Raw genomic sequence first — 25,361 nt, forward strand, 5'->3', positions numbered from 1 at the left:
GAGACGGCATGACTTTACCAGAGATGCTCCCCCGGGAGGAATTTTAGCGGGACACTTGCATTCTCATGCAAGTGAGAATAGCGCACACAGGCAGACAGTGGTGTGCTGCCCAAAGTCCAACAACGGGCTCTGGGGAAAGTTTTTTAAAAAGCCCTGAGCCAATTCTTGCCTGCTGGATTGAGCTGGCTTCAACACCTCACCTCCCTTCAACTCCTCTGCAGAGACGTGAACGCCGAAAGGCCGTCTTGAGAACATGTCTGTGTAAGTGTGTTAGAGACAGGGATCATAGGAAGAATGGGGTCGTAGTGACACAAGCAGGCCTGATCAGGCAACACCCTTTCCTCTTGTGCCAGCTAGAAAGTGCCATAGAGGCACTGCCTGGGGTGGGGGGCAGCACCTCAATCACACATCCACCCTAGGCATCCTGCACGGAGCCAGGGGCTTCAAGGCCAACTCTGTTTTATAAGGAAAGTGTCTCAGTTCATTAGGTAGTAACCTTCTAAAACAGTGTTCATAGCACAAGCATTACATTGATAGAATAGAGTTAATTTACAAAGCATTTACTTACATTTAAAAGAAAAGCATGCAATTATAATAAGGCTTGTCACTCTTCTACTTGGTTGTTTGATCTTATGACCTTTGTAAGGGGATCAGCAAACCAAGGCATGTTCTGCTCCACTCACGCGGCTGGGGCAGGGCCAGAGTCTTGGTAAGGCCCTAACTGTCATGAGTGTCCACTGTCGTGGACTGGCAGCTCTCATTTTGACATGAAGAAGTGGAACACATTTTAGCCAAAACACAAGAGTGTTGTGACAGGGTCGTAAGAGGAGATTTAACCGATGGGGATCTGCAAGAGTTTTCTTATGGATAGCCGGAAGGACCTTCTATGTGAATGTTGGGTAGCTTAATTATAAATGCATGAACAGCATTACCATGAGGAGAGGAAAGAAGGTTCATTTTCTTCTTGCAGGATCCGAGGACATCTATAGCATGCCGGAAGGGAAAGCTCATGTGGCCCCTATGGGCGAAGCCCCCACCTACGTGAACACCCAACACCTCCCGCCACAGGCCCGGACACCTGTGGGCAGCAGTGCAGAGAACAGCCCAAGGAAGGACCTCTTTGACATGAGTGGGTTTTCATTCGCCTCTGGTTTTCTTCTCTTTTGAGGTTGCTTTCTATACTGCCCTTTATTGGAAATCTGCAATCACCAAATTTTCTTCCGGCTGGGTTTTAATTAATGGTGATGAGTAGCTGCACTTTTCTGGGTTATAATTGGGCTTTTCAAGGCTTTGAATTTGGCCAATGTCTACTTTGGGATTACAACTCTCTCTGTAATCCAGAGACATAGCAATTTCCCTCTCTTTTCAGCATTGACTTTCCTCTTGAAGATCTGCTCATGTATTGAGGCAAACGAAGAAACTGCAGCACACCCCTCTCAGATGCATGCACATGCGTGCCCTTCCTTTCGTTTTTCTCTTATTCTGTCTCTCTCCCCTACTCCTCTCCACTGAGCACCCCGCATGTGTCAAATACCATTCTACTCACTGGGGTCATACAGGAAGAGCAAATAGGCAAAGTCCCGATTCGAGGAGCTTAAATAACCACTATGTATTACCAGGGAGTGACAAGTGCCCTAATAAAAGAAGAGAAGATAAGACAAGAGACAGGAAACTACTTAGCAAACTAGTGGGATGTGTACCATGGACCTTCTATTTGTTGTAAACAATATGAAAATTAAATCATTCATACTGATTCAATGAAAACTGTTGTTAAGGAATTTTGAAAGAGCTTCCCAAGCTCATAAAGAGCTGTATAGCCCAAAATTTCTTTTTCAAATCCCTTGAGAATTTTACAGGCTCAAGAGAGGAGGAAACTAGCATTTAACAAGTTTCTACAAAGTGTTCTACACTTGTTATTTTATTTATTTTTTTGTAACGATCCTATAGGTAAATATTATTATTATAATCATGTGCCACATAACGACAATTCGATTAACTACGGACCACCTATACAATGGTGGTCACATAAAATTATAATGGAGCTGAAAATTCTTGTTGCCTAGTGACATCATTGCCGTCTTAATGTTATACTGGTAGTATAATGCATTACTCATATGTCTGTGGTGATACTGATATAAATAGACTTATGTGTTGCCAGTCATAAGAAAGAACCATCTCCATTTGTATAAGTGCACTCTATGGTGTTCGCACGATGATGAAATCGTTTAACTACTCATTTCTAAGAACATCCCCATCGTTAAGGGACACATGACCGTATTATTATTATTATTATTATTATTATTATCATTATCATTATTATTATTATCACAGAGGAGAAAACAGAGCATCCTAGAGGTTAAGGTACGTTACCACTGGTAAAAGGCAACCTTGCTGGTTCAACATTTGCTGTTCATTGTGTTGTATGTGAGTGAGGACAGGATTGAGTGCTTTTATGACTCAGCGGCAGCACAACAACAAAAGTCTACTTCTCCTCAGCCACTTGGGTTTTCCAGACAATGACCTCCCATTCAGTCAGAAAAATCACTAGAGCCAGAACTGTGGACTCTGGGAGTTTGGAGGCACCTTAAAAAGCATCTAATCCAATCCTTTCACTTAAAATAATGTGGAAACAGCCTAGGAGGTATGAAGTGACTTTCCCAGGATGCAGAGTGAAGGCGTGGCTCTCCAAGCCTCTGCTGCAGTTGTAACGATGTCTTGCAACTGCAGCTTAGCAGTCGTATTTGTGGTCAGACAGTTTTACTGTTTAATTTAGTCAGTTTTCCCATGATTCCTGGATCCAGGGCCTGAGGAGAGTTAGAGTGGCTGATGTTTAAGATGGGAAAAATGAGAATCAGAGCCAGCATTTTCTCATCTATCAATTTCTACTCCTACTTCCTAAACCAGAGAACAGGATACAAAGAGAAGAAAGGCCCCTGGGAGGCTAGTATCTACTGAAAAGTATGGAAAAATAAAGGCAGCACTCTATGTTGTTTGTTTTGAACTACCAGAGATAAATAATGACAATGCTGATGGTGAGGGTAATGGTGGTGGTGATGATGATGATAATGGTATAGAAACAGTATAATACAAATTTTCAAGTATTCCGGGTCATCGGGAAAAAGATAGGATAAAAAAAATCAAATTTTAATCAACAGTTTTAATGTTTTTTTCTCTCCAAATATATAAATGATTTAACAAGTGTCCAACTGACCTTATGTTGGTTTCATTTATTGACCTCACTTCTGCACATCTTCTACTTAGTTTTATTTTACAACATGCGTTGACTATTTATAGGGTAGGAATGATGTCCCAGGAACAATGTTGGGCTTTGGGGATATAGTTGTGTCCTGGAGGAAACTGTACTTGTTCTTGTGGGGCTTGCATTGTAGTGGATTAGCAGTGAGGTCCAAAATAATCATTACAACAACGTACACTTGTGTGGCAATACACCCATTTTCAGCGTGTTTTGTACAATTGCCTTATTTGAAAACTGGACACTGAGGTTTAATTGGATGTGCCTGGGGACTTCTTTGCTGCTGCTATTTGTTGTTGGAGCAGCAGTCTTACCATTCACTGAGGCCCTGTGGCGAGAAGCATGTTCTGAAGGGCCTGTAGTCAATCTCAGTCTCAGACACTCACATAAGAGCCTTTTCCCACAGGGAAACAAGTGAAGGTCAAGGGGATGTACGCTCCTAGCGGGGGCAAGTCACACAACAGGCACTCAATAAATGTCAGTGTTATTCTCTTTTAAAAACTCAGCCAGTACAAAGATTTTGAAATAAACATTTGATGGGTCGGTTTAGATTTTGCACAAAATCAAAACCTGACAACTTGTCTTTTGTGTATTTCCTTTGGTACTGGAAGATTTTTATTCAGAAGAGAACATATTTGTTAAAGAGGCTAGTCAATGTTCTAGAGAAAGTAGATGGTGTGTAACATGCGTGCCTCCTACAGCATGCAAAATTGAAGTCACTCTAACCAGTTAGACAAAGGGTGTGCTTGAATCCTTGGCATACGGCACAACGCCTAGCTGCCTTGGGAAGGCAGACTCATCAGAAGGAGTCACGCCAAGATTTGGGCTTTGCTTCCAAATGCTTGTTACGATGAGCCTTGTTATATTACCAGTCTGTCGTTTATCTCTAGTTCTCCATTCTGATTGAGTTGTCTTTGCATTCCCGTCCCTCACGTTGTACTGTTTATCATTTCTTCTCCCTGGGCTGACCTGTTGCTCGTAAATGCTGTTGGCAGAACCTTTTGAAGATGCTCTCAAGAACCAGTCCATGGGACTTGTGCTGAGCAAGGCAGCCTCCGTGGAGTGCATCAGCCCCATCTCACCCAGAGCCCCGGATGCCAAGATGCTGGAAGAGCTGAAAGCGGAGCCTTGGTACCAAGGCAAGATGAGCAGGAAGGAGGCAGAGGGGCTGCTGAAGAGAGACGGAGACTTTCTGGTCAGGAAGAGCACCACCAACCCAGGCTCCTTTGTTCTCACGGGCATGCACGACGGCCAGGCCAAACACCTGCTGCTCGTGGACCCAGAAGGCACGGTGAGCACAGAGCGACTGCTTTTCCTCCTTTACCCACGTGTGCCTGCTGAAGTCATGGCTGTCATTCCTCCAGAACCCTGAGCCCATGCACAGGGGACTGATGCTTTCAGGCCAGAGCTGGGCTATAGGAATCCACGGTCAGGGCCCTCTGCAAGTTATAAAACTTGGAAAATCACCAGGGCCCAAGCTGAAAGCCTTAATTCTTGTGTCATTTAAAATAAATACAAAAACTGAGAAAGTTTTCCTCCCAAATACGTTCATATTGAACAAAGAAGTGCAGGGCTTCTGGGCTTTTGCTTTTTCTCTCAAATATCTCTAAAAGTTGAATCACAGGGGTTTTTTTTTGCAGGTTACAGAATGGAATGAAACAGTAAGTAAACCCCTATTCATCAGTTTTGTTTTCCCACCCAGAGAAGTAATGCCTCATGACAACTGAGTTTGACAACATAATTGTGTCTGAATAATTCTGTGCATTTGACTGAATATCACGTCTTCCAGTCAACAACTAGATTTCACTTTCCCCTGGCACAGTCCAAGAATTTCCAAGTTTAATAATTGCAGTTATGCAGTTATGTTAACCTAACCATTGAGTAAATTCCAGGATTGTTGTATAAAATCTTTTCTCCCGTGAAAAGAAAGAAGCAGGTGGACTTATCTAAATAGTGATTGAGAACATTGAGGTTTTCAATTGATAAGTAGGGATGAAGGAATAGTCTTCAGCTGCACGTGGGGAACACAATTTAACGTTGTGTGTTTGGGGAGGGGGAAGTGTTACCTGAGATGGGTGTCTAAACAGAGTTAGTGGCCCACACACTTCAGCTCTCTAGACACTGTCTCTGCACCTCCTCTCCCCCTCTCCACCTGGGCAACCACTTCTGTGAATATGATGTACATTCTTCCAAAATACCTCCTTTTGTTGTGTGGATTTTTAAAAATATATTATGTGTTTGTCCATTTGAGAAATTTGCAAACATGATCTTGTTCCACAGATCCCATTTTATTAGGTTGTTGCAAAAGTAATTGTGATTTAAAAGGTTAAAAATAACTGCAAAAACTACAATTACCTTTGCACCAACCTAACATTTCTGTCTTTTCCCCCTCGGTACATATTTGAGGTCTATCAGTGGTGACTTCTGTATACTGAAGAGTTACTTGGGTGGGCTGCCTGGGGACCCCTGCATAAATACACATCACTCTCTGAGCAGTCTCATGAATAAATGATGTGCTGAAGGCACTACAAACCCTTGTGTGTGTTTACCCCTGCACCCAGGGCAGTTTCTCTGCGCATATTCCAGGACTGGAGAGTTTTGGTCAAAGGATAACCTGCACTTCATTTCACTAGGAGTTGCATTTGCTTCCAGAATAGCAGGACTACCTACGTGCACAGCAACAGAGTGTGAGGGCCCCACATCTTCCTCTTCCTTGATATTATCCCTCTAGTTTTGTTCGTCTGGTGGGAATGAGGGGTGCTGTCTCATGGTTTGCTGCTCAGCTCTTTGATTGCACTTCATCCACAGGTTCTTCTTGCACATTTTATGTTCCTGTCTTTCCCCCGTTTTTCTCTTTTGATCTTCTTATTGGGCTTTCTTTTTGATTTTTTAAGCCATAGAATTTCCATATGTACTCTCCCACTTTTTCACCTATCGGATAATTTTATCTCAGGCGTTGTTTATCACATAGAAGCATTTCTTTGGAATGTAGCCGAATCCATCAATTTTTCCCATTACATTTTATGTTTTGAGTTTTAAAAGATTTCCTCACCTACAAATCACATATATAATGTAGTCTTCTATATTTTCTCCTGTTAGCTTTATAGTTTTATCTTTCACATTTGCATTTCAATTCCGACCTAAGTTACATTTAAATATGATTTAAGATAGGGACCCAATATTTTTTACATCTCCATGTAGCGATCCAGTTTTTTGTCACATTTGCCAAATAATTCATTTTTTCTCTGTGGTACTGATGCTTCTATGACTCACCCTGGGTCTGTTTCTGGACAGTCAGTTCTATTTTATTGATCTGGCTGTTTATTCCTTATGTGGGTACCATATTGTGTTAGTCATTATAGTTTTGAAACTGTTTTAATCTCTGATAGTGTGAGTTATTTCTCTTGATTCTTCTTTTTATAAGTTGCCTTAGTTATTCTCAGACCTTCATTCTTCTTTGTTATTTTAGATTCAGTTTACCAAGTCACCAAAAAAGAAAAGGAAAGAAAATGAACATGCTGGGGTTTTGATAGGACTTGCATTGAATTTATAGATTAATTTGGGAAGAGCTGACATTTTTCAATATTAAATCATATTCATAAACATGGCACACAGCTTCACTTATTTAGTTTTTAAGATGTGCTTTGCTAGTATTTTAAAATTCTCTCTAGGAAGCTCTTCTGGTTCTTTTGTTACGTTATTCCCTAAAGTGTCTAGTTTTAGTTCATGTTGTAAGTGGTATGTTATTTTTGGTTACCTTTTCTCAACAGTTGTTGCAGCAGGGATAGGAGTGTGGTGTGATCTCATGCCCATAAATTTTGCTGATTGCAGTATTTTTACTAGAACGGTCATGCCAATGCAAATACTGACAGTTTTGTTCCCTGCCTTCCAATCACTGTCTGTAGTGTTCTTACCCCAGCATGCCTTTGAGCATTGGCCAGGAGAGGGCTCCCATTTCTTGTTACCAGCCTAAAAGGAAATGTTTGAGGCTTTGTTCTATTAAGGTAATATAATATAAACATTTATGCACCCAACATAGGAACACCTAAACATGTAAAGCAAATATTGATGAACATAAAGGGAGAGATCGACAGTAATATAGTTACAGTATGGGACTTTAACACCCTACTGACACCAATAAGCAGATCTTCCAGACAGAAAATCAACAAAGAAACAGTTGCCCTAAATGACACATTAGACCAGCTGGATTTAATTGATATTTATAGAGCATTTCACCCCAAAGCAGGAGAATATACGTTCTTTTCAAGAGCACATGGAATGCTTTCCAAGAGAGACCACTTGTTAGGCCATAAAACAAGTCTCAATAAATTTAGGACCATTGAAATCATATCAAGCGTCTTCTCCAAACACAATGGTATAAAACTAGAAATTAATGATAAGAAAATAACTGAAAAACACATAAACACATATAGGCTAAATAACAGCTACTAAACAACAAGATGAAGGAAGAAATCAAAAGATACCTTAGATGAATGAAAATGAAAACATAATGACCCAAAACCTATACAACATAGTGAAAGCAGTTCCAAAAGGGAAATTCATGGCAATACAAGACCACCTCAAGAAATTAGAAAAAGAATAGCAAACAAAGCTCAAAGTGAGTAAAAAGAAGGAAGTAATAAAAATCAGAGTGAAAATAAACAAAATAAAGTAAAAAAGAAAAAAACTTAAATGAAACCAAGAGTTGGTTCTTTGAAAAGATAAAAAAAAAAATTGATATAACCTTAACCAACTCATCAAGAAAAAAGAGGAACCAAATAAATAAAATCAGAAGTGAAAGAGGAGAACTGACAACTGACACCACAGAAATACAAAAGATCATAGCAAAAACTACTAACAATTGTATGCCAATGAATTGGACAATCTGGAAGAAATGAATAAATTCCTAAAAACATATAATCTTCCAAGACTGAGTCAATAAGAGACAGACTGATTACTGCTAACAAAATTGAATCAGTAATAAAAAAAAAGCAAAAAAAAAAAACTCCTTACAAACGAAAGTCCTGGACTGGATGGTTTAACAGATGAATTTTGCCAAACATTTGAAGAATTAACATCTCTGCTTCTCAGACTGTTCCAAAAAATTGAAGAGGACAGAAGTCTCCCAATCTCATTTTATGAGGTCATCATTACCCTGATTCCAAAAGCAGACAAAGACATTCCAAAAAAAGAAAATTATAGGCTGATATCCCTGATGAACGTACATGCAAAAAACTTCAAAAACTATTAGCAAACTGAATTCAGCAATACATTACAAAGATCATACACCACAATCAAGTGGAATTGATTTATGGGATGCAAGATTGGTTCAACATCTGCAAATCAATTAATGTGAAACACCACATAAACAAAATGAAGGATAAAAACAATACAATCATACCAATAGATGCAGAAAAGGCATTTGACAAAATCCATCATCCGTTTACTATAAAAACCCTCAGCAAAGTGGGACTAAAAGGAACATACTTCAACATAATAAAGGCCATATATGACAAGCACACAGCTCACATTATACTCAATGGTGAAAAGCTAAAAGCATTCTCCTTAAGATCAGGTACAAGACAAGGATGTCCACTTTCATCACTTTTATTCAACATAGTACTGGAAGTTCTAGCCACAGCAATCAGGCAAGAAAAAAATATATATTATAAAAGGTATCCAAATTGGAAAACAAGAAACAAAACTGTCATTATTTGCAGATGACATGGTACTATATATAGTGAACTCTAAAGATTCCACCAAAAAACTACTAGAACTCATAAATGAGCTCAGTAAAGTAGCAGGATACAAAATTGATATTCAGAAATTTGTTGCATTTTTATACACCAATAAAGAACTTTCAGAAAGAGAAATCAATGAAACAATCCATTTACAATTGCATTAAAAATAAATAATTAAAATGCCTAGGAATAAATTTCATAGAGGAGATAAAAGGTCTGTTCTTGGGAAATTATAAGACACTGAAGAAATTAAAGAAGATACAAATGAATGGAAGCATAAACCGTGCTCATGGATAGGAAGAGTTAACATCATTAAAATGTGCATACCCAAAACAATCTATAGGTTCAAGGTCATCCCTATCAAAATACCAATGGCATTTTCCACAGAACTAGAACAAATAATCCTAAAATGTATAAGACCCTAAATAGCAACAGCAATCTTGAAAAGGAAGAACAAAGTTGGAGATATCATGACATCAAATTATACTACAAGGCTAAGTAATCAAAACAGCACAGTACTGCCATAAAAACAGACACATAGATCAATGGAAGAGAGCAGAGAGCCCAGAAATAAACCCATGTCTATATGGTCAATTGATCTATGACAAAGGAGACAACAGGGCAAAGACATGGATTCAATAAATGGTGTTAGGAAAACTGGACAAATACATGCGGAAAAAAAAAAGAACCTAGACCACCTTCTGTTACCATAGACAAGAATAAGCTCAAAATGGATTAAAGACTTAAATACACTACTCGAAACCATAAAACTCCTAGAAAAAAACATAGGCAGTAAACTCGCTGACATTGCTCTTAGTAATATTATTTTTTTGGGATATATCTCCTCAGCAAGAGAAACAAAGAAAAAATAAATGGGACTACATCAAGCTAGAAAGTTTTGCACAGCAAATGAAACCATCAACAAAATGAAAAGATAATCAACCTACTGAATGGAAGAAGACAGTTGCCAATAATCATCAGATAAGGGGATAATACCCAAAATTTATAAAGAACTCATGCAACTTAACACCACAAAAAGCAACAATCCAATTAAAAAAAGGGCAGAGGACCTGAATAGACATTTCTCCAAAGAAGACATATGGATGGGCAATAATCATATGAAAAGATGCTCACTGTCACTAATTATCAGAGAAATGCAAATTAAAACCACGGTGAGATATCACCTCATACCTGCCAGAATGGCCATCATCAATAAATCAACAAGCAACAAGCAATCTGGAAAAGAAAAAAACAAAGTTGGAGGTATCACACTACCTGATATCAAACTACACTACAAAGCTATAGTAATCAAAACAGCATGGTCGTAGCATAAAAAGGGACCCATAGATCTATGGAACAGAACAAAGAGCCCAGAAATAAGTGTTGGTACAAGGATGTGGAGAAAGGGGAACTCTTGTGCACTGTTGGTGGTATTCCAAAATGGTGCGGCCACTATGGAAAACCACATGGAAGTTCCTCCAAAAATTAAAAATAGATCTACTTTATGTCCCAGCAATTCTATTTCTGGATATTTAGCTGAAGAAATCCAAAACACTAATTTGAAAAGATATATGGATTCCTATGTTTATTGCAGCATTATTTATAATAGCCAAGATATGGAAGCAATTGGTACATACATACAATGGAATATTAGTTGGCCATAAGAAAATAATGAAATGTTACCATTTGCAACAACATGGATGGAACTAGAGGGTATTATGCTAAGTGCAATAAGTCAGACTGAGAAAGATAAATACCATATGATCTCATTTATGTATGGAATCTAAAGAACAGAGTAAATGAATAAACAAAGCAGACACAGACTCGTAGATACGAAGAACAAACTGACGGTACCAGGTAGGTGGTGTTTGGAGAGCTGGGTAAAAAGGTGAAGGGATTAAGTAGTTAAAATTGGTAGTTACGAAATAGTCACAGGATATAAAGTACAGCATAGGAATATAGTCAACAATATTGTAATGACTGTGTAGTGCCAGGTGGGTACTATACTAATCGAGGGGACAACTTTGTAAATTATATAAATTTCTAATCATTATGCTGTATACCTGAAACTAATATAAAATAATATAGAATGTCCATGGTAATTGAAAAAAATAAAAGTAATAAAAAAAAAAGGATGATGTAAGCTTTTGGTAGACTGCCCTTATCAGCCTGAGGAATTTATTCATTTGTTCATTCATTTATTCATTCATTCGTTCACTCAACAAATGTGTACTGAATGACTACTAAATCCAGGCATTTTTTTTTTCTGTCACCTGGGATATGTTCTTGAATCAGTTAAAAGGACAATTTCTGCTCTTGTGGAATTTGGAATTCATGCATATTAATTGCCTAATTACTTTTAACATGTGTTGGTATTGAACTTTATCAAATGCTTCTTCCCCATCTTTTGTGATAATACTGTGATTTTTTTCTTAAGTCATTAATGTGGGGAATTACACAGGCAGATGTTTCTGATGCTGTGTCCTGATATGAACCCTGCTAGGTTTTGACATAGGAATCATGAAATGCATCATTGGATTTGGGCATCCAATGTTTTATTTAGTTTTATTTCAATTGCTGTTCATAAGTGAAATCTGTCTTTATTGACTTTTCTTCCGTCACTTGCGTGTGCTTACCTGGTTTGGGTATCCAGATTATAGGGTCATACTCATCTCTTACAATGAGCTAGATTTACTCCAAATCAGAGAAGCCTTCCCTCACCATTTTATCTCAAATTGAATCTCCTGAATAAGCCCTATTTCTTTATACTGATTTATTTTTATCCTAGGGAACTTATCACACACAAGCACTAGTTTTATTTGCTAATTTGTTTATTATTTACTCCACCCACCCCCAGATTATAATCTCCATGAAAGTAGCAGCCTTGTTCATTGTAGTGTCCCCCAACACCTACAATAGTGTCTGGCACATAGTAGGTGTTCAACAAGCATTAGACAAGTGAATGCATAGATCAACCTCAGACTTTTTCAGAAATGGAGAGACCAAGAAGGTGATATGGGGTGCTAATGGTCACGTATTATTGGCAGATACAAACTCACAAATTAGGCTTTCCAGATAGAATCAGTCCAGAGTTCTTTCCATTTGCATAGGCTGTCTGTTAATTTAACTGTTTTTATCTAAAACAGAACAGGAGAGAAAATACCTAAGCAATTCTATGAGAATACAAATATTTCAGTTAAAAATTTTAGGTATTTTAAAAAAATGAAAACGTAAAATTTAGCTATATTCTACCATCTTATAGACCGAAAATTACTAAGTTTTTCACTCAGTACTTATAGAAAAAATGATAATTAAAACAGATTTGTACCACTACTAATATACAGAGGCTACCAAAAAATGTATACACATTTTAAGAAAGGAAAAAACTATTAAAATTGTAACACTCAATGTATACCGATAACAAAAGCTGAATACAAGTCATGTTTGACTTCTACAATTATAAGAGGTGCTCAAAGTGGTTACCATCAGCGTCCAGACACTTCTATGACCGAGAACTACTGCTTGAGCAATGCTGACCAAAGTGTCCACTTGTATACATTTCTTTGGCACCCCGGTATACATTCACAAATTGGTATCAAGATAATGTAGAAGATGGAGAGTGAACGAAGTTATGGTGATATGCTTAAACCAGGTGTCCAAGCCGGCCCAATTCCACATTATGCTCTCTACACAATTTTAATTTTGGAGAAGAATTTTGTAGCACCATTGAGAAAATTTGTGTCACACCTACTAATAACTGTTCTTTTGGGGGGCTTTTTGCTGGACCTGATTATCTAGTTTAATTGATCTTATGGAGGACAGCTTTAGCTAGAAAAGAAAATGGAAACGAAAAACTTAATTAAAAGTGTAATGTTGCTTCCTTGCTGTGAGGACACCAAAATAGACGATGAACACATTCTCTTCAATATTTATTCATCTGATTTTCATGGTAATTGGTTGGTCCCTGACTATAAAGGGGTAAACTTGGCAGAAGAGATAACTCAGAGAAATGATGCAAAACAGCTCTGCGTCTAAATTTATTCCAGAGTAGAACCTATGTGCCTTCCCACTGTGCACTGATTGCTCAAGATGGGGGTGTCCCGGGTCGCTAGAGATGTGGGCAAGGAGAGTGATTGGGGCCGGTTCTGGTCTCCTAGGGAGGTGCTGTAGCCGCTGCCTCTGAGGTGGCAGCTGGAAAGAGGCCGGGCCTGGGTCTGGAGGAGGCACCTCAGAGAGGGAGTGTGGAGCACTTCTTTTTCTTTTCAACATCTTCAGAATCATTTAGTCAGCCCTCTTGGGTCTAAAATTAGTCCCTGAGTCACTTATCATTGATTCATCCCTTTGGCCTTCAAGGGCCAGCAAAGTGGGGTGGGCACTGTGCTTGCATTTAAATAAGCTGCTGCCACACAGTGGTTGGGTGTTGCATGGGCTTCATTATGTGGCCTCAAGTACTGGAGCAGTTGAGAGCACACACTGGGGCTCTGCATTCATAAAACCACAAAACAGCGTCGGTCACCCCACATGCAGCATTTATCAGGTTTTTATTTAATTCTGAAAGTAATTAAGAAAACAAAGTCTCCTGATCCCTCCACTTAACAAAGCCCCAGTGTGTGTGTTTTTTAAGATTTTATTGCGGAAGGGGAACAGTGTGTATTTCCCGGACTTTATTGGGGAACAGCTCTAAGTCAAGTTGTTATCCTTCAATCTTAGTTGTGGAGGGCGCAGCTCAGCTCCAAGTCCAGTAGCTGTTTTCAGTCTTAGTTGCAGAGGGTGCAGTCCACCATCCCATGCGGGAATTGAACTGGCAGCCTTGTTGTTGAGAGATCGTGCGGCTCTAACCAACTGAGCCATCTGCCCCTCTGGCAGCTCAGAGGCAGCGGCAGCTCAGCTCAAGTTTGTTTTCAATCTAGTTACAGAGGGCGCAGCTCACTGGCCCATGTGGGAATTGAACCAGCAACTCTGTTGCTCAGAGCTCGTGCTCTAACCAACTGAGCCATCTGGCCACCCCACCCCACCCCAGTGTTATTTTTAAATTCCCTATGTATCATTCAGTGTAGATTCTGCTGCCATAACAAAGAAGATGGGCATACTCACTGGTTTAACCCAGCAAGCTTCAGTCCCCACTCATCCCAGGATCACATGTGTCAGGCCCCTCTGGTCATTGTGTCACTGAGATGCCAGGCAGTGCCCACCTGCCAGGTCTGCCTTGTCAAAACAGAGGCTCAAGGGAGAGAAAGGGGTGGAAAAGCACACTGGCTCTCGTGGCCTGGCGGGAAGTGCCACAGGGCCCTCCCTGCATGGTCTGTTAGTGCCGCCTGACTGTAAGAGCGGCCGCGACATGGACGGAGGCCCACAGCATGCTCGATGGCTAAGGCTGTCGCAGCAACATGCTTTTAACCTTTATCAGTGCAACACCCGAAAAATGTAAACGAGATATTACAGAAAGGCTTTTAATAAAAAATAATAGCCCCACTCCCGCCCCCGACTCCTGCTCTCTACATTTCAGTTCTGAGAGAAAAGCAAAACCAACAGCTCCTCTCCCAAGTTCTCGCCATAGTGCTTAAATTGCTACTCAATGATTTAATGTTTTAAAGTATCATTTCTTGATGTTCCTTCTGAAAACAAGATTTAGCTCATTTTTGCTACTTCTTTCAATTTTCGACAGTTTTTTGTTTTAGTTTTTCTAGTGGTTGTTTTTGTGCCTTTACATACGTAAAACCTCTCTTGTCCCATCAGTGTTAGCAACAGCTGCTGTCTTGCTCTCCGGCACCCAGCCCCGTGCGGAATGGCTGGCCCTGCTGGTCCTTTGTCTTCTCTCCCTTCTTCCTCCATTCATCTTCCATCAGGAGCACCTTTACTTTTTTTTTTTTAAATACACAAAAATAGAGAAAAAAAATCTAATGAACTCCCACGTACCTATTATTGGCAGCAAAACTTACTGATACCGTTCCAATCCTGATTCATCTGTATCCCATCCCATTAATTTTTTGGAGGATTCCTTGAAAGGATAGCATAAAGAACTTTTTTCTTTGGAATCATGTGCAAGTAACATGCTCAAATGTCACACCAACGCTGAATGCTGCACTATGAGCTTCCTGCAACGGCCTTCTTCTGCACGACCACAGGAGAGGTGTCAGACTCACCACCACCTCACCCTCCCTGGCATTCTCATGTCCCACCAGGTCCCCAAGAATGTCCTTAATCACCAAAGTTCCCAATTCAGGATCGCATGCTGCATTTACTTGTCATGTCACTTTAGTCTCTTCCAACCTGGAACAACAGTTATCATGGGTTTATCTGATGTTTCCTCTTTATTGGGTTTAGGTCAGGCATCCTGGCTGCGCTGTCACAGAAATACTGCTGCATGTGTCACCCACCCTGCTTTGTGGAACTGCTGACTGTTTGTGAGTGTTCGCTTGGATCACTTGGTTCAATAGGTGTCCACTGCAGATGTTCTCCTTTCTCTGCTAATTAATAAATATTTGGGGTGAAGTACTTTCAAACTACCTAAATACCCTCTTCCCAGTCCAACTTTCAATCTATTCACATATTCATTTTTATCAGTGTGGATTCATGATTTCCTGTTTCACTCTGGGTTATAATCAGTTGCTATATTTATTTTGATGCTCCTTCAAGCTGCTTCTGTGACCTTTTGACATCTTATCGTTATTCTTTCAGCACCTCTTCTTTCGGATACAAAACAGTATAATAGGCTTCTTGTCCCCTGGCTTGCTCCTGCAATCAGCCACTTTTCCAAAGGAACCCTGGTCAGGGATTTTTTTACCGGGAAGCCAAGATCTGGGCACCACATGTGCTCATTGCAAGTGGGGTGTTGCCACTCCCAGGCCCTCAAAAAGGACAGAAGTAGTCACACACAGACATATATACATGCATGCACATACATTCACATGCAGACACAGGCACACAGACATTTATTTCTATATCTATTTCTTTATCTATTTGTCTATATTATATGCCATGGGTTCATGACGATTCTTATAGTTCCACTCTGATATCACAGGGTTCATTTTACTTTTCCCCTTTCTCACATTTATCACTCCCTTCTCCAACAATGAGAAACCCAACTTTCGTATCCTTAATATTTTTACCTATTTGACTAACTCTCCTCTATGTAACTCCCCATCACTGCTGCTGCCCTTCCCTCTGTAGAAACCTTTGTCACCCAGGCTGGGATGCAACCATCCCCTGTACGGGCTCTTCCTGGCCCCATCCATGTCTGACCTCCACACTGCCCTCCCCTCTAACACACATGTTCCCCCCTCCTCAGCTCTCACTTCCCAGGCTGGGCTGCCAAGCCTGCTCTCTGGCCTGGATGCCTCTGACACCCTGTGCCAGTGGGCACTGCCCTCACTCTGCCTGCACTCCAGGATCCTATTTTGGGCCATGGTGGCTGCCCAACCCCGCATAGCACAGACATCTATCTTTCTTGGCTGATTGTTCATTCAGGAAGGAAAAGGAATGCAAAAGAAGGGAGTGGAGGAGCTATTCAAAGGACAGCAGGCCCTTGAATAACATTTTGTTATGTTGTTTCATTCTAACGTTGATGAGATGCTGTAGGAATTCATAACTCTTATTTATATCAATCAGCCTATGCTTAAACTGGTTCTGTTATATGTCGTTTCACTTTAAGTCACAGCACCTATCGACGACATTGAGAACTAAGTGCATTTTATAGCATGTCCTGGGCCTCCTGTCATTTCTCCTCTAAGTAATTTAGCATGCATCTCTACCAATAAGGATATTTCAAGAACAACATAATACATTGTTATATCCAACAAAACTAAAAATAATTACTTAACATGCTCAAATTATTCTGATTATCTCAAAGATGTCCTTTTTATAGTACATTTGTTGGAATTGGAATCCAAGCATAGCCCACATTGTGTAGTTTGTTATGTTTCTTAAGACTTATTCTTCTCCAGCTGTCCTGCCATTTCTCCCACATCATCAATTGGTTGGAGGAACTAGATATTCATCTGTAGAATATCCTACATTATGATTTGGATTGTTGCTTCCCTGTGGCATTGTTTAACTTGTTCCCTGCCCCCAATATTTTCTATACACTGGTAGTAATAGAGATTTCAAAGACAGCTTTATTGCGATATAATTTATATATGTATCCATTTGAAGTGTACACTTCAGTGTTTTTTAGTATATTCAGAGATATGTGCACCCATCACCACAGTCAGTTTGGAGTATTTTTATCACCTCGAAAGGAAATTCTGTACCATTTAATTATCACCTCCTTCCCCTCCCATAACTCAGTCCTTAGGAATCATTAATCTATTTTCTGTCTCTATACAGTCTTTTCCTTTCTGGACTTTCATACGAATAGAATCATATAACATGTAGGCTTTTATGACGAACTTGTTTCACTTAGCATAAGGTTTTCAAGGTTCATCCACATTGTGCTGTGTATCAGTACTTCCTTTTTATGGCTAACTAATATTGCACTTATGGACATACCACATTTTATTTATGATTAGTCTATGGATAGATATTTGGCTATTATGAATAATGCTGCTCTAAACATTATGTACAAGTTTCTGTGTGGACATATGTTTTCATTTCTCTTGGATATATACCTGGGAGTGGAATTGTTGCATCATATGGTAACTATATAATTAGTCACTTGAGAAACTGTCAGATGGGGTTTTCTTTCTTTTTTCTTTTAAATTTTATTATTGTGGGAAAATACAGTTCAGTATTATTAAGTATGTTCATATAGTAATGCAATCATCCATCCCCACCATCCATCTCCAGAACTCTTTTCATCTTGCAAAACTGATACTCTATCCCCATCAAACAATAACTCCTGCCTCCCCCCATCCTAATGGAATCCACCGCTTTACTTTCTCACTCTAAATTGGACTACTGTAAGCACCTCATTAGAGTAAAATCATGCAGTGTTTGCCCTTTTGTGACTGGCTTATTTCACTTAGCATAATGTCCTCAAGGTCCATCCATGTTGTAGCATACGAGGTCTGATGATTAAGTTTGCGAACTTGCCACCCTGCACTTACATTAGCAGCACTGTACAAACAGCTCAACAAGGTTTCATAACCTCAGTCTATTAGTGTCTCACAGCTGTGTTCGTGTCAACATGTGGTGGTGTCTTGCTGAGTGGTGTTCATTATTGTTGTGTGTTTTTGTGTGCCGTTGTGCGAATGTGTGAGCTTGTATTAGAGTAATGAACAAACATTAAATTTCTTGTTAAACTTGGCAAGAATGGAAGTGAAATCAGGAACATGTTAGTCCAAGTTTATGGGGTAATGCCATGAAGAAAACGGCAGTGTACAAATGGATTAAACTTTTTTTGAGGGGAGAGAATGTGTCACTGATGAAGAGAGGTCACGGTGGCCTGTAACGAGCAGAACTGATGAAAACATTGCAAAATTTCATCGAATTGTGTGTCAAAATCATTGGCTGACTGTGAGAAGCATAGCAGACCAAGTAAACATAGAGAAACAGTTAGGGAAATCTTAACTGAAAAATCTTGGAATAAGAAAGGTGTCTGAAAAAATGGTCCCAAAGGAGCTCACCGATGAACAAAAGCAAAGGAGAGTAGAAGTTTGCCAAAATTTTTTGGAGAGACAAGACAATGTTTTGGGCCATATTATCACTGGTGATAAAACATGGGTGTACCAATACAACCCTGAAACAAAGTGTCAAAGTGCACCATGGAAGTCAGCCAATTCTCCATGACCAAAAACGTTCCATCAGTCCAAATCAAGGGTCAAAACAATATAGGTAAACTTTTTTGATATTAGAGGGAGTATTCATTATGAATTTGCACCAACTGGACAAACAGTTAACCAAAGTGTTGTAAGGCTGTGATAAAAAGTTAGACAAAAATGACCTGAACTTTTCGCCAACAATTCATGGCTCTTGCATCACGACAATGTACCAGCTCACAGGGCACTGTCTGTGAGGGAGTTTTTAGCCAGTAAACAAGTAACTGTATTGGAACACCCACCCTACTCATCTGATTTGGGCCCCAGTGACTTCTTTCTTTACCTGAAGATAAAGGAAATATTGAAAGGAAGACATTTTGATGGCATTCAGGATATCAAGGGTAATACTACGACAGGTCTGATGGCCATTCCAGGAAAAGAGTTCCAAAATTGCTTTAAGGGTGGACTAGGAGCTGACATCAGTGCATAGCCTCCCAAGGGGAGTACTTCAAAGGGGACCATAGCAGTATTCAGCAATGAGGTCTGTAGAACTTTTTCTAGGATGAATTCACAAACTTAATTTTCATACCTTGTGTGTTAGACTTTCCTTCCTTTTTAAGGCTGAATAATATTCCATATGTATATACCACATTTTGTTTATCCATTCATCAATCAGTGGACACTTGCATCACTTCCACATTTTAGCTATTGTGAAAAATGCAACTGTAAACATGATTGTACAAATAATTCTGAGAGCCTGCTTTCAATTATTCAGGTATAAATTCAGAAGTTGAATTGCTGGATTATATGGTAATTCATTATTAATTTTTTTTTGAGAAACCATAATACAGTTTTCTACAGTGAATGGACCATTTTGCATTCCCACCAACAGTATAAAAGTGTTCCAATTTTTACACATCTTCAACAATGCTTGTTATTTTCTGTTTTTTTTTTTTAAGTAGCCATCCTAATGGGGGTAAGGTAGTATCTCATTATAGTTTTGGTTTGCGTTTCCCTAATGACCCATGATATTGAGCATCTTTCATGTGCTTATTGGCCATCTGTGTCTCCTAAGGAGAAATGTCAGTTAAAAGTTCTTTGCCCATTTTTGAATTGGGTTATTTGTTTTTTATTGTTGAATTTTAGGAGTGCTATAAATATTCTAGATATTAATTCCTTATTAGATACATGATTTACAGATATTTTCCTCCATTTTTTGAGTTGCCTTTTTACTTTGTTGAGAGTGTCTTTTGATGCAGAAAATTTTACAATTTTCATGAAGTTCATTTTGTCTATTTTTTCTTTTGTTGTGTATGCAATTGGTATCGTATCCAAAAAAAACCATTGCAAATTCAATGTCTTGACTTTTGCTTATTATGTTAAGGTCATTTCCTTCTATTCCTAGTTTGTTGAGTGTTTGTGTCATGTAAGGATCAATTAATTACATTGACCAATTTTCATATGTTGAAGCATCCTTGCATTCTGAGACTAAGTCTCACTTGGTAGTGTACAAACTTTTTAATATGCTGCTGAATTTAGATGGTATATTTTTAAATCATGATTTTTATCTCATGATCATAGGGGATATTGGTCTATAGTTTTCTCTTGTAGTATCTTTTTCTGTCTATGGTATCAAGGTAGTGTTGGCCTCATAAAATAAGTCAGGAAATAGTCTGTCCTCTTTGTTTTTTGGGGGGGGGGGGAATTTGAGAAGGACTGGTATGAGTTCTTTAAATGGTTAGTAGAATTCACCAGTGAAGCCATTAAGTCTAGGGCTTTTCTTTGTCAGGAGATTTTTGATTACCGACTCAATCACCTTACTAATTATAGAACTATTCAGATTTTCTATTTCTTTGTGATTTAGTCTTGACAAGCTTTGTGTTTCTAGGAATTTGTCAATTTCATCTGGGTTATCTAATTTGTTTACATAAAATTGTTCATAGTACTCTCTTATAATCCTTTCTATTCCTGTATAATCAGTAGTAATGTCCACACTTCATTTTTTAATTTTAGTAATTTTGAGTCCTCTTTCTTCCCTCCTTCCTTCCTTCCTTCCTTCCTTCCTTCCTTCCTTCCTTCCTTCCTTCCTTCCTTCCTTCCTTCCTTCCTTCCTTCCTTCCTTCCTTCCTTCCTTCCTTCCTTCCTTCCTTCCTTTCTTTCTGTCTATCTAGCTAAAAGTTTCTCAATTTTGTTGATCTTTTTGAAGAACCAACTTTTTGTTTCACTGATTTTCTCTTCTTTTTTTCTATTCTCTATTTCATTTATCTCTGTTCTAGTCTTTATTATTTTCTTCTTTCTGCTAGCTTTGGATTTAGTTTGTCCTTTTTTTCCTAGTTTCTTACGTTGTAAAGATAAGTTGCTGATTTGAGATCTTTCTTATTTTCAAATATAAGTGGTGCAATCAATAAATTTCCCCTGGAAGCTTTTCTTATGTCCTATAAATTTTGCTATCTTATGTTTTCATTCTCATTCATCATTAAATATTTTCTAATTTCCGTTGTGATTTCTTCTTGGTTGCTTAAGAGTTTGTTGTGTAATTTCCACAAATTTGAGGGTGTTTGTTTTCCTTCTATTATTAATGTCTAACTTTATCCTAATGTGGTCAGAAATTACTTTGCATGATATCTGTCTTTTACAATCATTGAAACTTAATTTGTGGCCTAACATATGGTGTATTCTAAAAAATGTCCCACACGCATTTCAGAAAAATGTGTATTCTGTTGTTGTTAGTAGACCTTATGTAGATATTTGTTAGATCTAGTTGCTTAACTGTGTGGTTAAAGTCCTCTAATCCCTTACTTATCATTATTGAGGGTGGGGTATTGAAGTCTCCAACTATTATTGAAAAACTATATATTTCTCCCATAATTCTGTCAAGTTTTCCTTTATATAAGTTGATGGTCTATTATAATATGTGTAAATGTTTATAATTGTTACATCTGTGCAGAAGCTTTTAAGTTTCATATAGTCCCATTCGTTCATTTAGCTTTTACTTCCATTGCCTTTGGAATCAAATTCATAAAATGCTCTTTGAACCCAAGGTCCATAAGTTTAGTACCTATGTTTTCTTCTATGCCGTTTATTGTGTCAAGTCTTATGCTGAAGTTTGATCCATTTTGAATTAATTTTGGTACATGGTGACAGATAGCAGTCCAGTTTCATTCTTTTGCATGTGGCTATCCAATTCTGCCAGTACCATTTATTGAAGAGGCTGTCTTTTCTCCATTGTATGTTTTTAGCTTCTTTGTCAAAAATTATCTGTCCATATTTATGTGGTTTTATTTCTGGGTTCTCAATTCTATTCCATTGGCCTGTGTGTCTGTTTTTCTGCCAATACCATGCTGTTTGGATTATTGTAGCCCTGTAATACAAGCCAAAGTCAGGGAGTGCGATACCTCCAGTATTGTTCTTTTCTCTTAAGAATGCTTTGGCTATTCGGGGTGTTTTGTGGTTCCAAACAAATCTAATGATTTCTTGTTCTATTTCTTCAAAAAATGCCATTGGGATTTTGATGGGGATTGCATTAAATCTGTATATTGCTTTGGGTAATATGGCCATTTTAACTATGTTGATTCTTCCAATCCATGAGCACGGAATGTCTTTCCATTTCTTTGTGTCTTCTTCAATTTCTTTCAAAAATGTCTTATACTTTTCAGCATATAGGTCCTTCACATCCTTGGTTAACTTTATTCCTAGGTATTTTATTATGTTTCCTACAATTGCAAACGGAATTGATTTTTGTATTTCTTTTTGTGAGATTTCATTGTTAGTATATAGGAATGCAATGGACTTTTGTACGTTGATTTTGTAGCCAGCAACTTTACTGTATTAGTTGATTGTTTCTAACAGCTTTTTGGTGGAGTCTTTAGGGTTTTCTATATATAGCATCACGTCATCTGCAAAGAGTGATAATTCAACTTCTTCATTCCCAATTTGGATGCCTTTTATTTCTTTCTCTTGCCTGATTGCTCTGGCAAGGACTACCAACACTATGTTGAAAAGCAGAGGTGATAGGGGACAGCCCTGTCGTGTTCTTGAACATAGAGCAAAGGGCTTCAGTTTTTCACCATTAATTATGTGATTAGCTGAGGGCTTGTCATATATGGCCTTTATTATGTTAAGGTATTTTCCTTCTATACCTGTTTTATTAAGTGTTTTAATCATAAATGGATGTTGTATATTGTCAAATGCTTTTTCTGCATCAATTGATGTAATCATATGATTTTTATCTTTTATTTTGTTTATGTGATGTATCACATTGATGGATTTGCGGATGTTGAACCATCCTTGTGCCCCGGGGATGAACCCCACTTGATCATGATGAATAATCTTTTTAATGCATTGTTGTATTCGATTTGCTAGAATTTTGTTTAGGATTTTTGCATCAGTATTCATCAGAGATATTGGTCTGTAGTTTTCTCTTTTTGTGTTGTCCTTACCAGGTTTTGGTATCAGGGTAACGTTGGCCTCATAAAATGAGATAGGGAGTATTGACTCTTCTTCAATTTTTCGGAAGAGTTTGAGCAGGATTTGTATTAGATCCTGTTTGAAGGTTTGGTAGAATTCACTAGTGAAGCCATCTGGTTTAGGAGTTTTGCTTTTGGGAAGGTTTTGGATGACTGATTCAATTTCCTTACTGGTGATCGGTCTGTTTAGATTTTCCAGTACTTCATGGTTCAGCCTTGGAAGGCTATATGTTTCTAAGAACTTGTCCAATTTTTCTAGGTTATTGAATTTGGTGGCATATAGTCCTTCATAGTATTCTTGAATGATCCTTTGTATTTATGTGGTGTCCGTGATAACTTCCGCTTTTTCATTTCTGATTTTGTTAATCAGTGTCTTCTCTCTTTTTATCTTAGTGAGTCTAGCCAAGGGTTTGTCGATTTTGTTAATCTTTTCAAATAACCAGCTCTTTGTCACATTAAGTTTTTCTATTGTCTTTTTATTCTCTATTTCATTCAGTTCTGCTCTGATTTTTGTTATTTCCTTTCTTCTGCTGACCTTGGGTTTCACTTGTTCTTCTTTTCCTAGTTCTTTAAGTTGTAATATGAGGTTATTTATTTGGGATTTTTCTTGTTTCTTGAGATAGGCCTGTAATGATATAAATTTCCTTCTTAAAACTGCTTTCACTGCATCCCAAAAATTTTGGTAGGATGTATTTTCATTGTCATTTGTTTCTATGTATCTTTTGATCTCTCCTCTAATTTCTTCTTTGACCCAGTCGTTCTTTAAAAGTATGTTGTTGTATTGTATTTGTGTTTTTTCCTGCTTTCTTTTTGCAGTTGATATCCAATTTAAAAGCCTTGTGATCAGAGAATATGCTTGGTATGAGTTCAGTCTTCTTAAATTTGCTGAGGCTGATTTTGTGTCCCAATATGTGGTCTATCCTTGAGAATGTTCCATGTACACTCAAAAAGAATGTATAGTCTGATGTTTTAGGATGAAGTGCTCTATATATGTCAATGATGTCCATTTCATCTAATGTGTCATTTAGGGCTGCTATTTCGTGATTTATTTTCTGTTTGGATGATCTATCCATAGCTGTCAATGATGTATTTAAGTCCCCTAGTGTAATTGTGTTTTGGTCAATTTCTCCCTTTAGTTCTGTTAGTAGTTTCTTGGTATATTTTGGTGCTCCCTGATTGGGGGCATAAATATTGATGACTGTTATGTCTTCTTGTTGTATAGTCCCCTTTACCATTATGAAATGTCCATCTTTGTCTCTTGTTATCTTTTTCACCCTGAAGTCTGTTTCATCTGATATCATTATGGCTACGCCTGATTTTCTCTGAGTACCATTTGCTTGGAGTGTCAATTTCCACCCTTTCACTTTGAGTCTATGCTTATCCTTGTAGCTGAGATGTGTCTCTTGGAGACAGCATATGGTTGGGTTTAGTTTTTTATCCAATCTGCTACTCTGTGCCTTTTTATTGGTGAGTTCAGTCCATTTACATTTAGGGTGACTATTGATACGTGAGGATTTCCTGTCATTTTATCTTTAGTTTTCTGGTAAGACTGTCTGTCCATTGTTTCTTTGCCATTTTGTTGTTGTGTATTATTTCTGTGTGGTGGTTTTCTATGATGTTTCCCTCTGTTTCTTATTTTATTACAGTATATATTTCAGTTCTGGATGTTTTTTGAGTGGTTACCCTTATGTTTATGTAAAAGAAACTTTTATATTTAGAGTATTCCATTTTCTTCAGCACGCTTACTTTCTCCATTCCCATATTCCGGTTCAGGCCTTTACTCTCCCACTTTTTATGTTTCGGTTGCCACAAATTGTCCCTGTTGATGGTGGTCGAATAGCCTCCTTTAGTATTTCTTGTAGTGCAGGTCGTGTATTAGAAAATTCCCTCAGATTCTGTATATCTGCAAATGTCTTTATTCCTTTTTCATATCTAAAGGATATCTTTGCTGGATATATTATTCCTGGCTCATAATTTCTGTCTTTCAATAGTTTGAATATTTGGTTCCACTCCCTCCTGGCTTGTAGAGTTTCTGCTGAAAAATCTGATGATAATCTAATGAGCTTTCCTTTGTAGGTTACTGTCTTCTTTTCCCTGGCTCCCTGAGGATTCTTTCTTTGTCATTGATTTTTGACAGCTTCAATACAATGTGCCTTGGAGAAGGCCCATTGGGATTGAGGTTTTAGGTGTTCTATTTGCTTCTTGG

General features: G+C 38.3%; 1 protein-coding gene across 2 annotated transcripts in view; it reads left to right on the forward strand.

Annotated features, from left to right (window-relative positions):
* The window catches only part of SHC3 (SHC adaptor protein 3), a 185,490-nt gene that overhangs the window by 123,453 nt on the left and 36,676 nt on the right, over nucleotides 1–25,361 (forward strand). Inside the window, exons 11-13 of one of the 2 annotated variants that reach the window (XM_081067439.1) lie at nucleotides 971–1,129; nucleotides 4,249–4,544; nucleotides 4,894–4,914. In XM_081067439.1, coding sequence (XP_080923565.1) covers nucleotides 971–1,129; nucleotides 4,249–4,544; nucleotides 4,894–4,914 — 476 coding nt within the window. The remainder of the gene's footprint in view (nucleotides 1–970; nucleotides 1,130–4,248; nucleotides 4,545–4,893; nucleotides 4,915–25,361) is intronic. The other variant, XM_081067440.1, reaches the window with a different exon arrangement.

This window comes from Rhinolophus hipposideros (assembly GCF_964194185.1).
Source record: "Rhinolophus hipposideros genome assembly, chromosome: 11".
Taxonomy (NCBI): Eukaryota; Metazoa; Chordata; class Mammalia; order Chiroptera; family Rhinolophidae; genus Rhinolophus; species Rhinolophus hipposideros.